This window comes from Balaenoptera ricei, chromosome 3 (genome assembly GCF_028023285.1).
Source record: "Balaenoptera ricei isolate mBalRic1 chromosome 3, mBalRic1.hap2, whole genome shotgun sequence".
Lineage (NCBI taxonomy): Eukaryota > Metazoa > Chordata > Mammalia > Artiodactyla > Balaenopteridae > Balaenoptera > Balaenoptera ricei.
In genome coordinates, this window is record NC_082641.1 from 166848618 (window position 1) to 166874875 (window position 26258).

Below are 26258 nucleotides of genomic sequence, written 5' to 3' on the forward strand. Positions count from 1 at the left end.
CTTATAATATTTACAACTTTTTAAAATCATGATGTCATAAAACGAGATGTTACTGTCTGAAAAAAAAAAAAAACCACTGCCTGATAGGACTTTTAGGGTTTACCAAATTTGTCTTGATTTGTGATCAAGACCTTCCAGTGTTTTCCTGTCTCTTTTGCAGTGATACTCTCCCTTTCTATGATTTTCCCTAAGAGAGCTGAGAATTAATATCTTAAAATTATAAATATCTTTGTGCTTCCAAGTGCACCTGACACTAAGCTCAATTGCCATGCAATAGCAGTTGCATTTTACTTATTCAGTGGCATCTGATATTTATCTTATGAATTTTTTGGAATTTGACTCTTCATAAAGGTCTTATGTACTAATCATGGTGAGAAAGGGATTTTCCATTAATGACATTGGCAGCTTTGTTTTTCATGTTACTAATTATTGCCACTGAACCAAACTGAACCTCCCTCCTCTTGTCACCTGAAATTCTCATGATCACTTTAACCTGTCGATGTCCAGTCATAGATCTTTTAAAAACATTCATAGATTATGGGAAGTCTGATGAGGAAAATGACACTTTCACTAACATAATACTAGTAAAACAATAGCAGAATGTTATTTTATCATATAGAATACATACTTAAATACACCAGAGTTAGTACGAGGATCTTATATAAATATATATATCATTTATTAAATAAAATACTCTAACAATTCCGCATTATTATAAAAATAAGGAAAATATTTTATTAAACTTCACTTTCTTCAAAAGAACACATTCATCTTGTGCAAGGTAGCACTTGGGTTCTTGTGAAAGTCTTCTTCATTTCACTACCCTCCTTCTCTTTAATCCAAATGTCTGATCTAGGCTCAGATTTATGGTCAAGCTTTTGTTCCTTGTCCATTCAATACCATTCTTTCCCCCAGCAATATCTATGATTATGTGTATAATTTGGGGCTCATAATATTGAGATTAGCCTAAGGTTAAAGCCAATATAATGAGAATGGACTTGATCTGGGTTATTTGTTTACTGAGAGTGGTCATGTGCTTCACCCTTAGCCCTAGCAACACTGGTTGCCACTTCTCATAGTGAGTGCTCAGATGTGCATTCAGATTTTTAAGTTTTTAATGTATCAGATAGGACCCAATATGCTCCTTTGCACTTTGATGAATCTCTGAGTTCTATGGATATTTCTGCTATTTCCTTTCTCTCAAGTCAGCACCATATTATTGCATGTTCCATGGTTCTTCCATGTTGGAATTTCCAGATTCATCATATAAATACACAAAACAGAAAGTGAAATTTAAAATTCAGATAGGGAGTTCCCTTGTGGTCTAGTGGTTAGGATTCAGTGCTTTCACTGCTGTGCCCTGGGTTCAATCCCTGGTCAGGGAACTGAGATCCCACAAGCTGCATGGTGTGGCAAAAACAAAAAACAAAAAACAAAAAAACCCAGATACATATCAAATGACATTCTTTTTCAATGCAGAAGTATGTTACTGGCAACTAATCAGTTAATTTTTCAGTTCTTACAGTTGAGATGAATTTTCAAAATATCTAGTAAGATTAATTATACTTTAGTAGTCAACCCAAATCCATGAGAACCATGTAACTTTCCTATCCAGGCTGAACACCACTTTCTTCAAGAGCCTCATTGGAGAAAGATGCCATTTAATGATCAACTCATTTTTAGGACATGATAGTCATTTGTTGAGTGAGAGATATAAATTAGAGGAGGTGAGCTGGATATCTAATGGGATGAGAATAGAAAGTATTAAAATTATTGTGTATATTATCTAATTATTTTAATTTTCTTTTTTAGTATAAGGTTCTGATACATGTGGTATATTAATAAAATATTCATATATGTATCTAAATAATTATACATTAATATAATGCTAGTCCATGCTTAAATATTCTTTTACTATTAGTGAACTGTGATCCTTAAAAGGTGGGGACTATTGGGCTTCCCTGGTGGCGCAGTGGTTGAGAGTCTGCCTGCCAATGCAGGGGACACGGGTTCGAGCCCTGGTCTGGGAAGATCCCACGTGCCGCGGAGCAACTGGTCCCGTGAGCCACAATTACTGAGCCTGCGCGTCTGGAGCCTGTGCTCTGCAACAAGAGAGGCCGCGATAGTGAGAGGCCTGTGCACTGCGATGAAGAGTGGCCCCCACTTGCCGCAACTAGAGAAAGCCCTTGCACAGAAATGAAGACCCAACACAGCCATAAATAAATAAATAAATAAATACATAAATAAATAAATAAATATAAATTTAAAAAAAAAAAAGAAGGCCAACTCTTAAAAAAAAAAAAGTAGTAGTGAGGCTCTCTCCTTGGCAGCCCCAATTTAAAACAAAAACAAACAAACAAAAAAAACCCTTGTTTAACCAACTAGTCTAATATTCAACAGCATCTTTTCTTCCCATATGTGATTTTTGAAACAAAAATTGTGTATATTTAAGGCGTACAACATTATGATTTTATATACATATGCATATTGAAATGATTACCACAAAAAGCTAATTAACATTATCTATCTCCTCACACGGTTACCATTGTGTGTGTATATGTGCATGTGTGTGTGTGTGCGTGTGTGTGATGAGAGCACCTCAAATCTACTCTCTTAGAAAATTTCCAGCATTCAATACAGTATTATTAATTATAGTTATCATGCTGTACATTAGATCTCTAGACTTATTCATCCTATATAACTGCAAATTTGTAGACTTTGACCAACATCACCTCATTTCTCCCACCTCCCTGCCCCTGGTAACCACTGTTCTACGCTCTGCTTCCACATATTCAACTTTTTAGATTCCATATATAAGTGAGATCATGTAGTATTTTTTGTTCTGTGTCTGGCTGATTTCATATTATAGATATAGATATAGATAGATATTATTCAGCCTTAAAAAGGAAGGTCCTTCCATTTGTGACAACATTGATAAATCTGGAGGGCATTATGCTAAGTGAAATAAGCCAGACAGAGAAAGAAAAATACTGTATGATCGCACTTATATGTGGAATATAAAAACATTGTATATATATGAATATATATATAAACATATACAAACCTTCCTGACTACCAGACCTCTACATAACAGTGGACATTCTTTCACAGAGATCAGGGAATTTCCCACCAGTGCAAGTATCCTGGTAGATGCAAGCCCAATTTGCAGTGTGGTAAAAGAAGTCAGAATTGTTTAGATGGTGCCTGAAACCTCATCCAATAAAGTTACTTTTTATATTAGAAGTATACACTTAGTATCATTTACTCATGTGTATTTGGAGTTAGTTAGGAATATCTAATTCTTAAAAATGCAAAGTAAAATTTTGGTATTCCCAGAATTAACAGATGTACTTCTTGTTAAAATTCAAACAGTAGATAAAAAACATGGTCTTAACTACCTTTTTAATAAGTGTAAGGTATTTAGGGTTGTTAAAAAGAGGCACGTTAGGAGGCTTGGTAGAAGCCTTACTGGATACTGTGATATACAGGTAATCTGAGGTGGCTGTATTCCTTTTCTCACTTGTACACCCATGGCACTCTACCCCACCTTTAGAGAAAACATATTTTCCCTTAAATTAGAGATTTTTGTACAGGTGACATATCTTAATTATACATAAACAGTACTGAAAATTTTAGTTCAAAGATATATGTATCCAAAATTTGATATGGAGGCTAAACTTGGAATTGAGGGATAGGCTTTAAAGAAAGCACAGACTCCCTGAAATTTTATACACCATTTGAAATGTGTGTGAGCACATACATAGATTTTTATGTCTTTATATTTGATTCAGAAAAGGGGCTTTTGTTTAATCCTTAAGTGTGGCTTAGTTTGTAAGTGCCTGGTAATGGTAGTTGTGCATAGTTCTTACCAGGACAGGGTCCTGCACATAGTACATATCAGTAAGTGGTGGTCAGAAGAGGTTTGCAAAATTGGGTTTGCTCTGATTTTTTTTTTCACACAATAAATCAATGTGCCTGGGGTCTCAGTATTTCTGAACTGGCTCTTCAAGTTATTATCATTTCTCCTTACCCTAAATTTACTTACTATTTCCTTCCCCATTCCTCCATCAAAGTACTAAAATGGAAATGGAAAGAAGAGGATATATGTCCATCATATTCAGATTTTAAATGGAAAATGTGGCTTCTGGTGAGACAAAGGTTAAAAATGGATTCTCTGATGGAGACAGTGATGGAAGTTTAGAAAAGGTTGAGTCAATAACCTGAGATATTAAGACTAACATCCAAGGAAGAAAACCCACATCTCTGATAGTTACATGTGTTTTCCTTCAAACTGACATGGTTGCAAGGTTGGAATGAGTGATGACATCAGAGACTTCCAATAATCCTGATTGGACTATTCAAACTCAGTGGGTTCCAGGCAATGGATGTGGCCAACAGCTTCTTTTCAGAGCTCCTCATTACTTATTATCTTTCCCAGACTGGAAGAGACATAACAGCCTTCAGCACAGCCATTATACAGAATCAGTTTGGAGCAATCAGAGATCAAGTGTGAACAGGGCTGGGCTCTGCAGGGGAACAAACATTCTGGGGGAAATCATGGCTGAATATCTTCTTTTAGCCCAGTTTGTGAATAAGAGCTCCCAGCCAAGCTCCTCAGGATGTGCCTTGGAAGGGACGGTGAAGGAAGAAAGCCCAAGATCTTCAGGTGAGGAGACTGCAATGTGTAGATGTTTAGGTGGGGTTCCTAGTTTTAAAAAAAACCGTTAGGGAGTTAGGAAAGAGTGTCTGAGTCAGTGTGTGAAAAAGAGGAGGGTGTCAGCATTCAGGACATTGGGAGAAAAAGGTATAAGAGCTGGAAAGGATAAAAAACTCAATGGAAAGATAGTCTGGGCAACAAAGAGGGAGGGTTCAGTACCTGAGATCCACAAGAGAGGGAAAGGAGATGAGGGGAATCGTGTAGGAGTGTCCTTTTCTTTCCCCGGTGGTGAAAATTAATTATAGGACTTCCCTGGTGTCGCAGTGGTTAAGAATCCACCTGCCAATGCAGGGGACACGGGTTCGAGCCCTGGTCCGGGAAGATCCCACATGCCACGGCGCAACTCAGCCCGTGCACCACAACTACTGAGCCTCTGCTCTAGAGCCCGCAAGCCACAACTGCTGAGCCCACGTGCCACAACTACTGAAGCCCGCATGCCTAGAGCCAGTGCTCCACAACAAGAGAAGCCACCGCAATGAGAAGCCCGCTCACTACAACGAAGAGTAGCCCACGTTCGCCGCAACTAGAGAAAGCCCGCACACAGCAGTGAAGACCCAATGCAGCCAAAAATAAATTAAAAAGTAAATAAATAGAAAAATATTTTTAAAAAGAAAATTAATTATAATTAGGAAGATTTTTGAGGATATGGAGATGTAATAATACCAAGATAGTGGAAGTGGGTATATATAAACAAAGGAGAAAGAAAGAGAAGGGCAAGGCCTAGAGTCTATAAGGACAGAGGGGTTCGTTGTAGGGAGGTTTGGAGAGGGCCTAGGTGTGGGATCAACAGCTGAATCTCAAAGAAAATGATTTATTTTCTAATCTTATTCCATTATATAATCCTCTGGATAGATTCCAGCCCCTTGTCTGAGACCTGCAGCCAGAAGAAGGATGTGACAGTAGCTGTCGTGAAGGAAGTAGCCTTAGAGTCTAAGGACAGCTGGGTCACAGGGAATGTGAGTGGTCTCACAATGCAGGTGAAGAGACAGTGGGAGTCGGCCGTGGAACCTGAGCACCATGAGGTCTTCAACAGGCTGCTCGGTAGGAAGAGGCCCCAGACATCATCCTACAATTTTATTCTTTCTAAAATGAAGAAATTTCCAATAACTATACTTTATCAGTAAGAAATAAGATTTTGTTTTAGGTGGTGAGCTCTCCATTACTGGGAATGTGTAAGTGGTGACAATCTATTATTGATCATTTGTTAAGGACATTTTGAAAATGACACAGCATGAGAACAGATTGGTGAAATCTCTCCATTTGAGATGAGAACACTTGGGGTTAAGTGTAGCTTCTACTATGTATTTTTCCTTTCTTAAATTTCTGAATCTAAATATTTTTATCTGTACAATGAAGGTCATAACACCCAGTCCAGTGATGTGAATATTACATGAGGAAAGGAATGTGAATTTACATTTTTAATCTCTGAAATGACACATTCATGTCTAATGAGTGGCTACAGATGTTTATTTTAAAGTCTTAGTAATGCAGATATTCTGCAGAAACACAACTCCACATATATTCACTCCTCCTGGGAGCCCCACAATGACAGTCATACTTGATTGCACAGTGAATGTTCTTACTCCTTTTCCCCTCATGCTAACCCTTGGCCACAACCGTCGTACTTCTCTGGGGAGATTTGGTGAGGGCTCCAATGTCAAACTAATATACCCTCTTTTTTGCAGAGGATACTGTTGTTCAAAGATTCCTGGCTTGGGATAAAAAGCTGAGGGTGTCTGACAAGGTAATATTATCCATCAAAGTCTACTAATGCCCAAATCTGTGGGATTGTACTTTTAAAAAACATCTATACCTTTCCCTTTCTCAATCTTTGCTGATCTCTTCTCTGGTGTCTAGAAAACGCCTGGCTCCTTCAGTACCTGGCAACGCCCCTCCCCCAACCATTTCTTGTTATTTCCTTTCCATGTGGCACATAGACCCCTGCCCTTGCAGTGTCCTCTGGGGCCTTGAGTACTAGGCCATGGATACTGCCACCTACATTCCTAGGATCACCGCTCCACGCAGACCATTGAGACACCTTTCTGCTCCAGATAACCAAAGCTCCTCCCAGTCTCTGCCATCCTAAGCTCCCTCCCTCAAACAGTCAGATCTTGTCATCTTCACAGCATTATGCCTTTCCCTTTCTATGTTTTCTGTAGTTTGTGACTGACTCTTTGGCAACATTTCTGCTGACCCTTCCCCATTAAGCACCTTCAACCCACAGTTGATACTCTCTCCTCTATGTGCTGCAACTCCGCTCTTTTGTCTCTAGTTCCCTATTCCAGTGTTCTTCCACTTCCACATTTGAGCCCCCCTTTATTGTTTTTTATCTCCCTATTAGTATCTTCTGTCCATGGTAATTGCTTATTTTAGCCGGGCTGGCCTCTTCTCCTGGCAGTACCAGCGGATTCATTTCTTCCTAGCTCTGTGAGTATTTTTCTTTATCCCATTACCCAACCTTCAATTCCTTAAGTGTGTGGGAGTGGCAGAAGAGGGTCTCTCACTTTTCCTCTTTATTTTAGAACTATTTGTAGTGTTTTCCCTGTGGTAGAAAACAATAAGGAATATTTGAGTTTGGGGATTAAGATATAGTTTTGTTTTCACTTTTTATTGTTCACCATAAAAAAAACTTAATACCAGTTTAAAAATGAAATAAGATGAAATTAACAAAATATAAAACTCTTCCAAGTGGAGAAAAAAATAATTGTTACCACCATGCCCTATGTGAATAGTGTTGAAATCATAGTCATTTCTGATTCCCATGTCAGCTTCAAATCTATTCTTCTTCTTCTAGATACTGTGGTGTATGCCACTTGCCAGATCCTCTTTATATCATGCCAACCTACTGCAGGTCTCTCAGCTCATATTCCTTACTGTAGACATCTCCACATTAAAGCCTAAAACACAGATCAAAGTCATAGCCCTCCTAAAAATTCGCATTGGCTCCCAATTTCCTTCTTAATCAAGTCCAGAATTCTCAGTTTAATTCAACACTGAGAATTTTGTTCTCAGTGAACAAAATTTTTACAATCTCAGTGAACACAGTTTGATATCCAGACATCTCATTTATTTGTTTTAAAGAAGTTATTTACTCCTCCTTGCAAATGCCCTCCAGTTTCTTCCCTCTAGTTTATATTACATGTGCTGTCTGATTATTCAGGCATATCTAATTGAATAAAATATTTTTTTATCCTTAAAGCCAGTTTAAACTTCAGCTCTTTCATAATGCTGTCCCTGAACTTAACAGTCAGATAAGACCTGACCTTCTGCATCTCAGTGGCATTTATTTGAATGCTATTATCATATACTATTTTGAGTGTTAGTTATTTATCACCCCCATTCTTTTTATACAACCCCGTTAGACTAGATACTGCTTAAAGACAGGGTCTTATAAAATCACCAGATCCTGTAAAGCGATAAACACACTACTTTTTATTTTTCAATTGCTTGAATAAGATAGACTGAGTCTATAAATTTTCATTCATTGATTCATTCAATTGACAAAAGCTTATTAAGTAACTCCAGTGTGCCGAGGACTATGAGGGAACAGGAAGAGGTATGAAGGAGGGAATTAAGAAATGCTCATTGATTAACGTACCCATGTAAGCAAGGTGCTACATTCGGTATTTGGTGGGAGAGGGATGACACACAAATAAAGTAGTCAGTTCCTTGAGAATCTTACAACATCATGTGGAGAAAGTTATTTGCAAATACAAATAGGAGTGAAAGAGGGAGAAAATTTTGAGGGAAAATTGAGATGTAAATTGTATTGCTTAATGTTAGCTGAATATAGTTTCCAGGTTCCCAGTGTGATCTTTGTCATCCAGGTATGAAAACGGTGAATCTGTTGGTTTCTTTCAACAGTAATCTTCCCAGCTGATGGTGTGCACTCTGACAATTAATAAGCTGATTATGGTCATGTGCTGAAGATGGTCAGCCTCTAGCATTGTCTAGTAAGATGACCTTAAACAGAGGTTCTTCTCGTTCTGTTTCTGATAAGAAACCTGCTTTCTTTCCCCAGTTACTTGGCCAATGACATGGAGGAGGACAACCAGGCCCCTAAGCAAGCTATATTTTCCTTCCTCTATGGGAAGAGCCGTGTCCAGCTTCCCATGTTCCACAAGCTACGATTCCAGTTAATTCGCTCTATGCGCTGGAAGACTTGGGTTTCTCGAGATGAGTGTGAGGAGGTAGGGTTGTAAGGCTTTGTAGAGTGGATGGACTGGATGGGGAGAGAGAGGAGCATAGGAGATTGAGGACTGGAAGGAAGGCACTGGTGGTCTGTGTTCTTCCAGAGGGTTCTCATCCTAGCCATTGGATGTTTTCTTTTCAGATCCAGACTTATGATCCGGAACACTGGGCATGGGGGCGAGATCGTGCTCTCATTCCCTAGAACTCCCAAAGACCACAGAGGCCTGAGGTCAAGCTACAGTAGTCCTTCAATCTGAACCTGTGAACATCACAAGCAAAATATCAGATTAAGATATAAGCAATCCTCTTAGAAGAGGAGGTGGAGAAAATTAGTAGTGAAGGAACTTATTATATTGTAGTTGATCAGGTTATACAGAGGACTATTTTTCTTTGTAAGGAAAATATTTTATATCATACATTGTCAACAATATTTTGTGATAACCCCAGCATGTTATAATCCCAAAGTGAGATAATACTGACTCAAAAGAGCACTAAGGGAATAACAAATAGAGTAGCAAGAAGAAGAAAATGAACACATGATAATAAAAATTGGGTTATAGGTATAAGAAATGGCCAGGAATTATGACACTTTAACTAAAGCAAATAAATAATAAACTGCCAAAGAAGGGGTTTTATATTGCAGTTTAAAATACTAACTTCTAATAAACTTATATAAAAATACTATTATAGTTATAGGGTTATGGATGATAGATATACACCAGATATTTCACTTTTGGGGGGAAAATATTGGTCTTTTTTTGGAAACCAAATTAAACTATTACTAAAAACTTTTGTGATGGATGTTATTCAAGTTAAATAAATAATTTTTATGATTTTAAATGATTTTTGTATTTTTGTCTATTAAATTTACATAACTAGGCTTTAGATCCTTAAAGTTTTTGTAAACATGCATGATTTATTTGATGGTTTATCTTCAATATTGAATTGTTTGAATTTAATTGTACTTTTAAACTTTATTTGATATATTTGTAGCTTAATTTAAATTATTGTACATGACAGAGTTTTACAACAATTGGAAAACAAATGTTTTAAAACATAGGACTTTATAAGAATACATTGTTTGTCAATATGATAAAGATGAAAAGTCTTACCACCTTCAATATTTGTGTGATAGCATGTGTCTCAGTTACTTGCTTGCTATTAAATTATGTTGGTGTCTAAATAGTTTGTAGTTATATGACCAATTTTTGTTTCAAAACAATAAACAAAATAATATGATGTTGGGAGATGAGACAGATCCTTAGCTTGATACAGGAGAAAATTAGGGGAATAGATTGAAGGAGAAGAAGAAAAAGAGTAAAAAAGAAAGAAAGAAACTCTGCTCTGGCAGAGTTTCTCAACCTCATCATTTTGATATTTGAGATGGATGATTCTTTGTTTGTAGGGGGCCAGCCTGTGCATTATAGGATGTTTAGCAGTGTTCTCTATCTCTATCTTACTACTGACAGTGTTTCTGTCAGTAATAAGCACCACTCCCCTGGTTGTGACAACTAAAAATATATCCAGACATTGCCAAATGACCCTTGGGGGAAAAATTGCTCTTAGTTGAGAAGCAGTGATACCTGGGTGGGAGTTTGTCATATTTTAATTAAAAAATTTTAAATGTTAAAAGAAGTATTTAGGTTGATGGCTATAGCTTCACCACACCTCAGTCAAATGAAGAAAAACTGTCTCAATAGAAGATGTTTCTGCAAACAGCAGAGAAATGGAAATACATGGGAAAAGGTAGAGGTTGTTGTCTTTTAAAGCTTTTTATTTTAGAATAGTTTTAGATTTACAGAAAATTTCCAAAGTTAATATAGACAATTTCTATATATTCTTTACCCGGTTTTCCATGGTGTTCGCATCTGATTTTTCTTTGGTATACTTGTCACAGCTAAGAAACCAACAATAGTATATTATCAGCAACTAAACTCCAGACTTTACTCAGACTTAACTAGTTTCTTCCCTCCCTTCCTATAATGTCACTTTTCTGTTTGAGGATCCTATCCAGGAAACCTCTTTACACCTACTGTTAATGTTACCTTAGTCTCCATTGGTCTGTGACAGTTTTTTTGCACCTTCCTTGACAGTTTTAAGGAGTAATGATCACATATTTTTAAGCAGATTGAGGCAACTGCAAAACATAAAATTTTTGTATTGAGATATAACTGACATATAACATTACATTAAGATGTATAACATAATGATTCAGTGTTTGTATATGTTGCAAAATGACCACCACAAAAAGTCTAGTTAACATCCATCACCATATATATTTACAGAATTTTTTTTTCTTTTGATGAGAATTTTTAAGATTTACTCTCTTAGCAATGTTCAAATATGCAATACAGTATTATTAACTATAGTAGCCATACTGTGCATTACATCGCAATTCTTATTCATTTATTACTGAAATTACCTTTTGACTCCCTTCAACCATTTCGCCCACCTCCCACCCCCCACCTCTAGCAAGCATCAATCTTTCCTGTATCTATGAGCTTGAATTTTTTAATAATCCATATGTAAGTGATATGGTAAATGATATCTCGGCATAACTTATTTCACTTAGCATAATGCGATCAAGTTCCATCCATGTTGTGGGCAAATGGCAAGATTTCATTCATTCATCTCTGAACAATATTCCATTGTATATATGTACCACATTTTCTTTACCCATTTATCAATTGATGAGCACTTGGGTTGTTTCCATATCTTGGCTATTAAAAATAATGTTGCAATAAACATGGAGGTGCGTATATCTTTTCAAATTAGTGTTTTTGTTTTCCTAGGATAAATACCTAGAAGTGGGATTGTTGGGTTATATGACTATGTGATGTTGTATTTTAAATTTTTTGAAAAACCTCCATACTGATTTCCATATTTGCTTCACCAATTTACATTCCCACCAACAGTGCGCAGGGTTCCCTTTTATCCTTATCCTCATCAACACTTGACATTTCTTGTCATTTTTGATAATAATCATTCTTACGGGTGTCAGGTGATATCTAACCATAGTTTTGATTTGCATTTCCCTGAAGATTAGTGATGATAGGCATTTCTTCATGTAGGTTTTGTATTGATTCTTCTTTGAATGTTTGGTAGAAGAGTGAAGCTGTCTGGTCCTGGACTTTTGTTTGTTAGGAGGGAGGTGTTTGATTATTGATTCACTCTCCTTAAGGTAATTGGTCTGTTTAGATCTTCCATTACTTCATGATTGTTTTGGAGGGTTGTATGTTTCTAGGAATTTGTCCATTTCTTTTAGGTTGTCCAGTGTGTTGGCATGGATTTGTTCATAGCAGTTTATTTAATGATCTTTTGTATTTCTGTGGTATCAGCTGTAACATTTCTTCTTTTCATTTCTGATTTTATTTATTTGAATTCTTTCCGTATTATAAAAAATTAGTGAGTCAGCTAAAGATTTCTCATTTGAAAAATCTTTTCAAATAACAAAATCCTGGTTTTGACTTTTCTATTGTATTTTTAGTCTTTATTTCATTTATTTATGCATTCATTTTTTTCTTTCTACTAAGTTTGGGATTTGTTTGTTCTTTTTCTAGTTCTTTGTAGTGTATTTTTTAGTTTTTTTTGAGATTTTTTCTGTTTCTTGAGGTAGGCATTTATCTCTATAAACTTTCCTCTTAGAAGTATTTTTGCTATATCCCATACTTTTAAAAAAATTGCAGTATAGTTTATTTACAATATTAGTGTACAAAATAGTGTACAACATAGTGATTCAATATTTTTATAGATTATATTAAAGTTATCATAAAATAATGGTTATATTTTCCTTTGCTATACAATATATCCTTGTTGCTTATTTATTTTATACATAGTGGTTTGTGTCTCTTAATCCCATACCCCTATCTTGCCCCTCTCCCTTCCCTCTCTCCACTGGTAACCACTAGTTTGTTCTCCATTTCAACCCATGCATTTTAGTATGTTGTATTTCTGTTTTCATTTGTCTCCAGGTTTTTTTGATTTCTCTTTTGATTTCTTTGTAGACCCTTTGGTTGTTAAGTAGCATGTTGTTTAATCATATTTGTAATTTTCTAGTTTTCTTCTTGTAATTGATTTCAGTTTCACACCATCGTGGTAGGAAAAGATTCTTGATATGATTTCAGTATGCTTAAATTTGTTAACACATTTTTGTGGCAAAACATATGTTGAACATTCAATGTGACTTGAGAAGAGTATGTATTCTACTGCTTTTGGATGGAATGCCTTAGATATATATGTTAAGTCCAACTAGTCTAAAATGCCATTTAGGGCTAGTGTTTCCTTATTTATTTTCTGTCTGGATGATCTATCCATTGATGTAAGTGGGATATTTAAGTCACCTACAAATATTTTATTTCTGTTTGTTTTTTCCTTTATGTCAGTTAGTACTTGCTTTACATATTTAGGTGTTCCTATGTTGTGTGTATAGTATTTACAAATGTTATATCCTCTTGTTGAGTTGACCACCTTATCATTATGTAATGGCTTCTTTGTGTCTTATTATAGTCTGTGTTTTAAAGTCTACATTGTTGCATATACCTAGCCCAGCTTTCTTTTGGTTTCCATTGACATGAAATATCTTTTATCACCCCTTCACTGTCAGTCTGTGTGCATCCTTCCATCTGAAGTGAGTCTCTTATAGGTAACATATTCATGGATATTCTTTGTTTATCCACTTGGCCACTTGTGTAGCCCTTAACTAATTACTGTAGTTACAGTTTTTTTTTTTTTACTGCTTTTATCTTTAAACCTACATACCAGCTTTATAAGTGATTATTCCACTAACTTTACTAGTGAGATTTATACTTTCATACATCTTATTGTTATAATGAGTGACCACCCCCCTTAGTTTAGCTTAAAGAAGTCCCTTTAACATTTTTTTGTTTGTTTCTTTTGGTTTAGTGGTGATTAACTTCTTTTCTTTTGCTTGTTTGGAAAACTCTTTATCTTTCCTTCAATTATGAATGATAACCCTCCTGTGACTTAACATATATATGTAAGGCATTCCATCCAAATGCAGTAGACTAAATATTCTCTGTTGGAAGTTTTGTTGTTGTTGTTGTTTGTTTCCCCCTGTATTTTGAATATATCATGGCACTTATTTCTGGCCTGCAAAGTTTCTGCTGAAAAATTTACTGGTATTCCTATGGGGGTTCTCTTGTACCTAACCAGCTGTTTTTCTCCTGCTTTTAAGATTCACTCCTTGTCTTTAACATCTGATGTATTAATTATAGTATGTCTTTGTGTGGGTCTCTTTGGTGTTCTTTGGGCTCCTGAATCTGGATGTGTGTTTCTTCTCCAGGTTAGGGAAGGTTTTTTTTTTTAAATATTTGTTTATTTGTGTATTTATTTTTGGCTGTGTCATGTCTTAGTTGCAGCATGTGGTATCTTTTGTTGTGGTGCGTGGGCTCTTCACTTTGTTGTGGTGCGTGCACAAGCTTCTCTCTAGTTGTGGCACACGGGCTTCTCTAGTTGTGGCGTGCAGGCTCCAGAGTGCATGGGCTCAGTAGTTGTGGCGCATGGGCTCAGTAGTTGTGGCACACGGACTTAGTTGCCCCGCAGCATGTGAGATCTTAGTTCCCTGATCAGGGATCAAACCAGCATCCCCTGCATTGCAAGATGGATTCTTAACCACTGGACCACCAGGGAAGTCCCAAGGTTAGGGAAGTTTTCAGTGATTATTTCCTCAAAAAATTTTTCTTCACCTTTCTCTTCCTCTTCTCCTTCTGGGCCCCAGTAATGTGAATGTTAGTCTACTAGATACTGTCTCATAAGTCCCTTAATCTATCTTCACTTTGTTTCTTTATTTTTCCTTTTTGTTGTTCTGATTGGATGAGTTACTCTGCCCTGTCTTTGAGTTCACTGATCTTTTCAGCTTCTTTGTGTAGTCTGCTGTTGAACCCCTCTCATGTATTTTTCAATTCAGTTATTGTATTCTTCAGTTTTGTGACTTCTGCTTGAGGCTTTCTTACATATTCTATCTTTTTGTTGAAGTTTTCTCTGTGTTCATTCTTCTCTCAAGTTCAGTGAGCATCTTTATGACCATTACCTTGAACTCTTATTTACCTCCATTTCATCAATTTTTTTTCTGAGATTTTATTTTATTGTTTGTTTAAAACACATTCCTTTGTTCCTTCACTATGTTTGACTCTCTGTGTTCGTTTCTATGCATTTGATGAACAACCAACTCTCCCAGTCTTGAAAGAGTGACCTCATGAAGGAGATGATCCTTATCATTCAGCCTTGTCCTACCTCTTGGTTGTCTCTCAAACTTTTGAGATTGTTTTAGCAGCCTATTTTATTTTTAATAGCTGCCAGTAGTTGAGCGTGTGCCAAGATCAATCAGTGTCCCAAAGGGGAAGATATCAGTTAGCACCTAGATTCAGGCTGATTGGAAGCCAGACACTCTAGCTGCAGTTTTTAAAGAATGTAAATATATACAGTCCTGTGGGACTGCAAACATAAGCCCCACTGACCACCAGAACAAGGTTATCTGGAGGTGTGCCCTTTGTGGCAGTCACAAAAATTGGGGTTCCAGACAAGTATATAAGCTCCTTTCTGGGAGATACTGGTGAGCTGCAGTGAACTGGAGGAAGAGTGCAAAGATGGTGTCCCCAGGCCTACATTCCCTGAGAGCACCTACATAGCCTCTAGATATATGCCAACCTGAAGTCTGCTCCTAAGGCTGAACTCAAGGGCAAGCAGGTAGGCCTCTTTCACAGAGAAGATGGACGTTTGTTACACCCTGATGTCTGTGCAGTGCCCTGGAGGTGGTAACCTGCCAAAAACAGTTCATCTGTTACAGTCCCACGGAACCCACCAGAACCAGGTGATCAATGGGTATCCCCTGGGATGCAGCCACAAAAACCAGACACAACCTGTGAAAACTGGGGCACTAGAAACATATAAGATCTTCCTCTGAGAGATGCTGGTGTTCTGGAGTGCAGCAGAGTGTAAAGATAGCGTCTACCCTCCAATGTCTTAGGAAAGGTTTACAGTCAGCCTTTAGATGTGTGTTTAATTAAAAGCCTGCTTCATGCTATAGCTATGATGATAAGCTAATGGGTCTCTTTCATGGAAAGGATGAGCTCCTGAATCAGTTGCTTCTTGCTGTGTTCTGGGGGGTGGTAGCTGCTTAAGAACTCTTTGCCATTAGTTACTGTCTTGTGGGACCTGCAAGTATAAGCCCCACTGGCCACCAGAGCCTAATGATGCAGAGGTGTCTAATGGCAAGGCTCCAAAAATCAGGGCACCAGACAAGGGACATATAAGCTCTATCCTTGAAGATACCAGTAAGCTGGAGTGAGGCAGAGGAAGAACACAAAGATTGCATCTGCCAGACTTTGCTATCTGAGAGCAACTCCATAGGCCCCTATAAGTGTGCCAAACCAGAAGCCTACCCCTCAGACCAAAGCTCCTGGACAAGCAACTAGCCCCCTGTCTCAGAAAGGCTGGGGGTGTGTGTGTTCTAGTCTGCTATGTGTGGAGTGTCCTGAGAGTGGTATTCCGCCAAAAGCTGTCTCTCTAATTGTCTTAGTATCATGGGACCCAGGAACCAAGGCCCCCCTGGCCTCCAGAGCAAGGTGATCAAGGGGTATGTCCAGGGTGGCAGCCACAAAAACTGGGTCACCAGACATAAAACTGGGGCACCAGATATGTGTAGAAGCTTCCTTCTTGGATATACTGGTGATCTAGAGTGCAGCAGATGGAGAGCACAAAGATGGTGCACATTGGCTGGGGCAAGGCAGAGAAAGAGGGTTTTCAAAGATGGCACCTGCCAAAAAAGGAAAAAAAGAAATATAAAAGGATAAAATAGAAAAAGAGAACAGAAAACAAAAAAAAGAAGAAAAAATTTTAAAGTAAAAGGAAAGAAAAAAAAAGAAAAAGAAAAAGAAAAGCAGCACCCACCAGTAGAGCATAAAGATGACACCAATGGAAGAGAGAGAGAAAAAAAGATTGTGCCTTCTGAGTTTAGCAAGGCAGAGGAAGAGCAGGAAGATGGTGCTCACCAGCCTTTATCCCCTGAGAGTATCACAGCAGGGCCTGCCCCTTAGACCAACACTTTAAAATTAGCAAATGAGTCCTTTTCATACAAAGCATGGGCACTTTTCAAAGAGCTGCTTCTGCACTGGCCGCTGGGGTGAATGAGTCTGCATGAGCTCTTTAAGAGACATTTCTCAGTCCACCACAGCCCAGCAAGTCTTGTGAGCATAAGCCCTATTGGCTTTCAAAGCCAGATGTTTTGGGGACTCATCTATCAGGTGCCATTCTTCAAAGTTGGGGTGCCAGATGTGGGCTATGATCCCTTCACTCCTCAGGGACTAGCTCTGAGTTTTGAGTTTTCTTCCACTTATGGGTCTTCTCCTTTTTGTGGGTTACCACAGTGGAGGTGGAGTTTATGATGAGATTATGTCTCAGACTTTCCTACCTGATTCAGTGTTGTTTTCCTCTCATTTGCCTGATGTGAAGAAGTCACTCCATTAGTTTTTAGGGTTTTTCTCAGAGGAAATTGTTCCACATACAGAAGTAGATTTGGTGTATCTGTGGGGGGAAGTGAGTTCAGGATCTTCCTACGTTGCAATCTTGAACCAGAATCTAGACTGTTAATGTTTAAAGTATTATTAATATACTGGACTAATATATGTCACATCTATTACTGTTTTCTATTTGTTGCTCCTAATGTGGCTAGGATTCAGTATTTTTGCAGATTATACTCCTTTAGAGGTTATTATAAGATAATGAGTATAATTCCTTGTGCTATACAGTATATCTTAATTGCTTATCTATTTTATATATAGTAGTTTGTATCTGTTAATTCCATACCCCTAATTTGTCCTCTCCCACTGCCCTCTCTCCTTTGGTAACCACAAGTTTGTTTTCTATATCTGTGAGTCTGTTTCTTTTTGCATATACATTCATTTGTATTATTTTTTAGATTCCACATACAAATGATATCATAGAGTATTTGTCTCTCTCTGACTTATTTCACTAAGTATAATATTCTCTAGGTCCATCCATGTTGCAAAAGGCAGTATTTCATTCTTTTTTTATGACTGAGTATATTCCATTATATATATATATAAATATAAAACCCTGAAGTCTGGGAGAGTTATACCTCCAGCTTTGTTCTTTTTTCTCAAGATTGCTTTGGAAATTTGGGGTCTTTTTTGGTTCCATATAAATTTTAGGATTATTTGTTCTAGTTCTGTGAAAAATGTCATGGGTATTTTTATAGGAATTGCATTAAATCTGTAAATTGCTTTGGGTAGTATGGCCTTTTAAATTATTAATTCTTCTAATCTAAAAGCACAGAATATCTTTCCAGTTCTTTGAATAATCTTCCATTTCCTTCATCAGTGTTTTATAGTTTTCAAAATATAGGTTTTTTTCACCTTCTTGGTTAAGTTTATTCCTAGGGGTTTTTTTTCATGTGATTTTAAATAGGATTTAAAAAAATTTTTCTTTCTCTCATATTTCATTATTAGTGTATAGAAATACAACAGATTCCTGTATATTAATCTTGTATCCTGCAACCTTGTGGAATTCATTTATTAGTTCTAATAGTTTTGGGGTGGACACTTTAGGGTTCTCTGTGTAGAGTATCATGTCATCTGCAAATAGTGACAGGTTTACCTCTTCCCTTCTAATTCGGATACATTTTATTTCTTTTTCTTATCTGATTGCTGTGGCTAGGACTTCCAATACTATGTTAAATAGAAGTGGTGAGCGTGGGCATCCTTGTCTTGTTCCTGAATTTAGTGGGAACACTTTCAGTTTTTCACCATTGAGTATTAAGTTGGCTGTGGGTTTGTTATAAATTCCTTTATTATGTTGATATCTGTTCCCTGTATGCCCAATTTGATGAGAGTTTTTATGATGAATGGATGTTGAATCTTGTCAAATGCTTTTTCTGCATTTATAGAGATGATCATGTGATTTTTTTCCTTCTTTTTGTTAAGGTGATGCATCTCATTGATTGATTTGTGAATGTTAAACCATTCTTGTGACCCTGGAATAAATCCAGCTTGGTCATGGTATATGATTCTTTTTATATATTGTTGGATTCTGTTTGTTAACATTTAGTTGAGGGTTTTTGCATCTATATTCATTAAAGATATTGGCCTGTAATTTTCTTTTTTTAGTGTCTTTTTCTGGTTTTGGTATCTGGGTAATGGTGGCATCATAGAATGAATTTAGGAGTGTTCCCTCCTCTTTGATTTTTTGGAATAGTTTGAGAAGGATAGGTATTAGTTCACCTTTATATGCTTGGTAGAATTCCCTTGTGAAGCCATCCAGTCATGGATTTATGTTAGCTGGAAGGTTTTTTTTTTGTTTTTGTTTTTGTTTTGTTGTTGTTTTGTTTTTTTAAAAAATAAATTTATTTATTTATTTTTGGCTGTGTTGGGTTTTTGTTTCTGCGTGCAGGCTTTCCCCAGTTGCGGCAAGCAGGGACTACTCTTCATCATGGTGCGCGGGCTTCTCACTGCCGTGGCCTCTCTTGTTGCGGAGCACAGACTCTAGACGCGCAGGCTCAGTAGTTGTGCCCCACGGGCCTAGTTGCTCCGTGGCATGTGGGATCTTCCCAGACCAGGGCTCGAACCCATGTCTCCTGCATTGGCAGGCAGACTCCTAACCACTGCACCACCAGGGAAGCCCCTGGTTTTTTTTTTTTACAAATTTAATTTCAATTCCAGTGATCAGTCTGTTCAAATTGTCTGTGTTTTCTTGACTCAGTTTTTGCAAGCTGTATGTTTCTGGAAATTTGTCCAATTCTTCTAGGTTTTCCAATTTGCTGGCATACAACTGTCCATAGTACTCTCTTATAATTTTCTGAATCTCTGTGGTATTGGTGGTTATTTCACCTGTTTAATTAATTACTTTGTTTATTTAGGTCCTCTCTCTTTTCTTCTTGATGAGCCTGACTAATAGTTTATTTTGTTTATCTTTTCAAAAACCAGTTCTTGTTTTCATTGATTATTCTATTATTTTTGGTCTCTATTTGATTCATTTTCTCTCTTATCTTTATTATTTCCTTCCTTCTGATGACTTTGGGCTTTGTTTGTTCTTTTTCTAGTTACTTTATATGGTAGGTTAGGTTGTTTGAGATTTTCTTGAGGAAGACCTGTACTGCTATGAACTTCCCTGTTAGAACTATTTTTACTGCATTCCATAGATTTTAGAAACTTGGGGTTCCATTTTTATTTGTCCAGAAGTATTTTCTGATTTCCTCTTTGATTTCACTGTTGACCCGTTGCTTTTTTAGCAACATGTTATTTAGTCTGCACGTGTTTGTTCTTTTCCTGTTTTCTTTCTGTAGTTGATTTCTAGTTTCATACCATTGTGGTAAGAAAAAAGGCTTGATATAATTCTATCCGGAGGGGAGGGGCAAGATGGCGGAAGAGTAAGACGCGGAGATCACCTTCCTTCCCACAGATACAGTAGAAATACATCTACACGTGGAACTGCTCCTACAGAACACCCACTGAATGCTGGCAGAAGACGTCAGACCTCCCAAAAGGCAAGAAAATCCCCACATACTTGGGTAGGGCAAAAGAAAAAAGAAATAACAGAGACAAAAGAATAGGGACAGGACCTGCACCAGTGGGAGGGAGCTGTGAAGGAGGAAAGGTTTCCACACACTAGGAAGCCCCTTCGTGGGCAGAGACTGTGGGTGGCAGAGGGGGGAAGCTTTGGAGCCACGGAGGAGAGCGCAGCCACAGGGGTGCGGAGGGCAAAGCGGAGAGATTCCCGCACGGAGGATCGGTGCTGGGTGGCACTCACCAGCCCGAGAGGCTTGTCTGCTCACCCGCCGGGGCAGGCGGGGCTGGGAGCTGAGGCTTGGGCTTCGGTGCTAGCTGGGAGAGAGTCCGGGAAAAAGTCTGCAGCTGCCGAAGAGGCAAGAGACTTTTTCTTGCCTCTTTGCTTCCCGGCGCGCAAGGAGAGGGGATTCAGAGCACCGCCTAAACGAACTCCAGAGACGGGCGCGAGCTGCGGCTATCAGCGCGGACCCCAGAGGCGGGCGCGAGCCGCGGCTATCAGCGCGGATCCCACAGCAACAGGGGCGCAGAGGGAAAAACGGAGAGATTCCCACACGGAGGCTCAGCGCCGTGCAGCGCTCACCAGCCCGAGAGGCTTGTCTGCTCACCCACCGGGGCGGGCGGGGCTGGGAGCTGAGGCTTGGGCTTCGGTGCTAGCTGGGAGGGAGTCCGGGAAAAAGTCTGCAGCTGCCGAAGAGGCAAGAGACTTTTTCTTGCCTCTTTCTTTCGCGGCGTGCAAGGAGAGGGGATTCAGAGCGCCGCCTAAGCAAGCTCCAGAGACGGGCGTGAGCCGCGGCGATCAGCGTGGACCCCAGAGGCAGGCGCGAGCCGCGGCTAACAGCACGGACCCCAGAGATGGGCGTGAGCCGCGGTTATCAGCGCGGACCCCAGAGACGGGCAGGAGACGCTAAGGCTGCTGCTGCTGCCACCAAGAAGCCTGTGTGCGAGCACAGGTCACTCTCCACACCGCCCCTCCCGGGAGCCTGTGCAGCCCGCCACGGCCAGGGTCCCGAGATCCAGGGACAACTTCGTCGGGAGAATGCACAGCACGCCTCAGTCTGCTGCAACGTCACGCCGGTCTCTGCCACCGCTGGCTCGCCCTGCCTCCTCCGTACTGCTCCCTCCCCCCGGCCTGAGTGAGCCAGAGCCCCCGAAGCAGCTCCTCCTTTAACCCCGTCCTGTCTGGGTGGGGAACAGACGCCCTCAGGCGACCTACACGTAGAGGCGGGTCCAAATCCAAAGCTGAACTCCGGGAGCTGTACGAACAAAGAAGAGAAAGGGAAATCTCTCCCAGCAGCCTCAGAAACAGCGAATTAAAGCTCCACAAACAACTTGATGTGCCTGCATCTGTTGAATACCTGAATAGACAACGAATCATCCCAAATTCACGAGGTGGACTTTGGGAGCAGAATATATTAATTTTTCCCCTTTTCCTTTTTTTGTGAGTGTATATGTGTATGCTTCTGGGTGAGATTTTGTCTGTATAGCTTTGCTTTCACCATTAGTCGTAGGGTTAGGTCTGTCCGTGTTTTTTTTTTTTTTTTTTTTTTTTTTACTCAAAAAAATTTTTTTTTACTAATAAATGTTTTCTTAATAATTTTTTCCTTATTTTCTATTTTTAGAAATTAAAAAAAATTTTAATAAGTTTTTTCATATTTTTTATTTTAAAAAATTAAAATTTTTTTTCTTAATAAATTTTTTCTTAATAATTTTTTTCTTATTTTTTACTATAAAAATTTAATAAATCTATTTTTAAAAATTAAAAAAAAATTTTCTGAATACATTTATTCTTAATAATTTTTTTCTTATTTTTTATTATAATAGCTTTATTTTGTTTTATTTTATCCTCTTTCTTTCTTTCTTTCTATTATGTTCTCCCTTTTATTCTGAGCCATGTGGACGAAAGGCTCTTGGTGCTCCAGCCAGGCGTCAGGGCTGTGCCTCTGAGGTGGGAGAGCCAACTTCAGGACACTGGTCCACAAGAGACCTCCCAGCTCCACGTAACACCAAACGGCGAAGATCTCTCAGAGATCTCCATCTCAACATCAAGACCCAGCTTCACTCAACGACCAGCAAGCTACAGTGCTGGACACCCTATGCCAAACAACTAGCAAGACAGGAACACAGCCCCATCCATTAGCAGAGAGGCTGCCTAAAATCATAATAAGGCCACAGACACCCCAAAACACACCACCAGACGTGGACGTGCCCACCAGAAAGACAAGATCCAACCTCATCCACCAGAACACAGGCACTAGTCCCCTCCAGCAGGAAGCCTACACAACCCACTGAAACAACCTTAGCCACTGGGGACAGATACCAAAAACAACGGGAACTACGAACCTGCAGCCTGTGTAAAGGAGACCCCAAACACAGTAAGATAAGCAAAATGAGAAGACAGAAAACCACATAGCAGGTGAAGGAGCAGGGTCAAAACACACCAGACCTAACAAATGAAGAGGAAATAGGCAGTCTACCTGAAAAAGAATTCAGAATAATGATAGTAAAGATGATCCAAAATCTTGGAAATAGAATAGACAAAATGCAAGAAACATTTAACAAGGATGTAGAAGAACTAAAGAGGAACCAAGCAACGATGAAAAACACAATAAATGAAATTAAAAATACTCTAGATGGGATCAATAGCAGAATAACTGAGGCAGAAGAACGGATAAGTGACCTGGAAGATAAAATAGTGGAAATAACTACTGCAGAGAAGAATAAAGAAAAAAGAATGAAAAGAACTGAGGACAGTCTCAGAGACCTCTGGGACAACATTAAATGCACCAACATTCGAATTATAGGGGTCCCAGAAGAAGAGAAAAAGAAAGGGACTGAGAAAATATTTGAAGAGATTATAGTTGAAAACTTCCCTAATATGGGAAAGGAAATAGTTAATCAAGTCCTGGAAGCACAGAGAGTCCCATACAGGATAAATCCAAGGAGAAACACGCCAAGACACATATTAATCAAACTATCAAAAATTAAATATAAAGAAAACATATTAAAAGCAGCAAGGGAAAAACAACAAATAACACACAAGGGAATCCCCATAAGGTTAACAGCTGATCTTTCAGCAGAAACTCTGCAAGCCAGAAGGGAGTGGCAGGATATACTTAAAGTCATGAAGGAGAAAAACCTACAACCAAGGTTACTCTACCCAGCAAGGGTCTCATTCAGATTTGATGGAGAAATTAAAATCTTTACAGCAAGCAAAAGCTGAGAGTTCAGCACCACCAAACCATCTTTACAACAAATGCTAAAGGAACTTCTCTAGGCAAGAAACACAAGAGAAGGAAAACACCTACAATAACAAACATAAAATATTTAAGAAAATGGGAATAGGAACATACATATCGATAATTACCTTAAATGTAAATGGATTAAATGCTCCCACCAAAAGACACAGACTGGCTGAATGGATACAAAAACAAGACCCATATATATGCTGTCTACAAGAGACCCACTTCAGACCTAGAGACACATACAGACTGAAAGTGAGGGGATAGAAAAAGATATTCCATGCAAATGGAAATCAAAAGAAAGCTGGAGTAGCAATTCTCATATCAGACAAAATAGACTTTAAAATAAAGATTATTACAAGAGACAAAGAAGGACACTATATAATGATCAAGGGATCGATCCAAGAAGAAGATATAACAATTGTAAATATTTATGCACCCAACATAGGAGCACCTCAATACATAAGGCAAATACTAACAGCCATAAAAGGGGAAATGGACAGTAACACAATCATAGTAGGGGACTTTAACACCCCATTTTCACCAATGGACAGATCATCCAAAATGAAAATAAATAAGGAAACACAAGCTTTAAAAGACACTTTAAACCAGATAGACTTAATTGATATGTATAGGACATTCCACCCAAAAACAACAGAATACACATTTTTCTCAAGTGCTCATGGAACATTCTCCAGGATAGATCATATCTTGGGTCACAAATCAAGCCTTGGTAAATTTAAGAAAATTGAAATTGTATCAAGTATCTTTTCCGACCACAACGCTATGAGACTAAATATCAATTACAGGAAAAGATCTGTAAAAAATACAAACACATGGAGGTTACACAATACACTACTTAATAACGAAGTGATCACTGAAGAAATCAAAGGGGAAATCAAAAAATACCTAGAAACAAATGACAATGGAGATACGACGACCCAAAACCTATGGGATGCAGCAAAAGCAGTGCTAAGAGGGAAGTTTATAGCAATACAAGCCTACATCAAGAAACAGGAAACATCTCGAATAAACAACTTAACCTTGCACCTAAAGCAATTAGAGAAAGAAGAGCAAAAAAAACCCTAAAGCTAGCAGAAGGAAAGAAATCATAAAGATCAGATCAGAAATAAATGAAAAAGAAATGAAGGAAACAATAGCAAAAATCAATGAAACTAAAAGCTGGTTCTTCGAGAAGATAAACAAAATTGATAAACCATTAGCCAGACTCATCAAGAGAAAAAGGGAGAAGACTCAAATCAATAGAATTAGAAATGAAAAAGGAGAAGTAACCACTGACACTGCAGAAATACAAACGATCATGAGAGATTACTACAAGCAACTCTATGCCAATAAAATGGACAACCTGGAAGAAATGGACAGATTCTTAGAAATGCACAAACTGCCGAGACTGAACCAGGAAGAAATAGAAAATATGAACAGACCAATCACAAGCACTGAAATTGAAACTGTGGTTAAAAATCTTCCAACAAACAAAAGCCCAGGACCAGATGGCTTCACTGGCGAATTCTATCAAACGTTTAGAGAAGAGTTAACACCTATCCTTCTCAAACTCTTCCAAAATATTGCAGAGGGAGGAACACTCCCCAACTCATTCTACGAGGCCACTATCACCCTGATACCAAAACCAGACAAAGATGTCACAAAGAAAGAAAACTACAGGCCAATATCACTGATGAACATAGATGCAAAAATCCTCAACAAAATACTAGCAAACAGAATCCAACAGCACATTAAAAGGATTATACACCATGATCAAGTGGGGTTTATTCCAGGAATGCAAGGACTCTTCAATATACGCAAATCAATCAACGTGATACATCATATTAACAAATTGAAGGAGAAAAACCATATGATCATCTCAATAGATGCAGAGAAAGCTTTCGACAAAATTCAACACCCATTTATGATAAAAGCCCTACAGAAAGTAGGCATAGAGGGAACTTTCCTCAACATAATAAAGGCCATATATGACAAACCCACAGCCAACATTGTCCTCAATGGTGAAAAACTGAAACCATTTCCACTAAGATCAGGAACAAGACAAGGTTGCCCACTCTCACCACTATTATAAGACACTGATGAAAGAAATTAAAGATGATACAAATAGATGGAGAGATATACCATGTTCTTGGATTTGAAGAATCAACATTGTGAAAATGACTCTACTACCCAAAGCAATCTACAGATTCAATGCAATCCCTATCAAACTACCACTGGCATTTTTCACAGAACTAGAACAAAAAATTTCACAATTTGTATGGAGACACAAAAGACCCCGAATAGCCAAAGCAATCTTGAGAACGAAAAATGGAGCTGGAGGAATCAGGCTCCCTGACTTCAGACTATATTACAAAGCTACAGTGATCAAGACAGTTTGGTACTGGCACAAAAACAGAAATATAGATCAATGGAACAGGATAGAAAGCCCAGAGATAAACCCACGCACATATGGTCAACTTATCTTTGATAAAGGAGGCAAGCATATACAGTGGAGAAAAGACAGCCTCTTCAATAAGTGGTGCTGGGAAAATTGGACAGGTACATGTA

The 26258-nt window shown here is 38.4% G+C and overlaps 1 protein-coding gene across 1 annotated transcript; it reads left to right on the forward strand.

Moving 5' to 3' along the window:
- Positions 1-5634: 5634 nt before the first annotated feature.
- On the forward strand, positions 5635-9110 carry LOC132363444 (speedy protein E4-like). Its single transcript, XM_059919142.1, has 5 exons — positions 5635-5758; positions 6403-6461; positions 7059-7144; positions 8739-8907; positions 9051-9110. Exons 1-5 carry the CDS (start codon positions 5689-5691, stop codon positions 9108-9110), a joined length of 444 nt encoding a protein of 147 aa, XP_059775125.1. The 5' UTR covers positions 5635-5688.
- The last annotated feature ends 17148 nt before the right edge of the window (positions 9111-26258 follow it).

Excerpts from the sequence above, each read along its gene's own strand:
- LOC132363444 (XM_059919142.1), top strand. The coding sequence starts at position 5,689 with ATGCAGGTGAAGAGACAGTGGGAGTCGGCCGTGGAACCTGAGCACCAT. Across the intron at positions 6,462-7,058 it reads AGCTGAGGGTGTCTGACAAG|TATCTTCTGTCCATGGTAAT; the intron begins GTAATATTATCC and ends TCTCCCTATTAG. Across the intron at positions 8,908-9,050 it reads CTCGAGATGAGTGTGAGGAG|ATCCAGACTTATGATCCGGA; the intron begins GTAGGGTTGTAA and ends TTTTCTTTTCAG.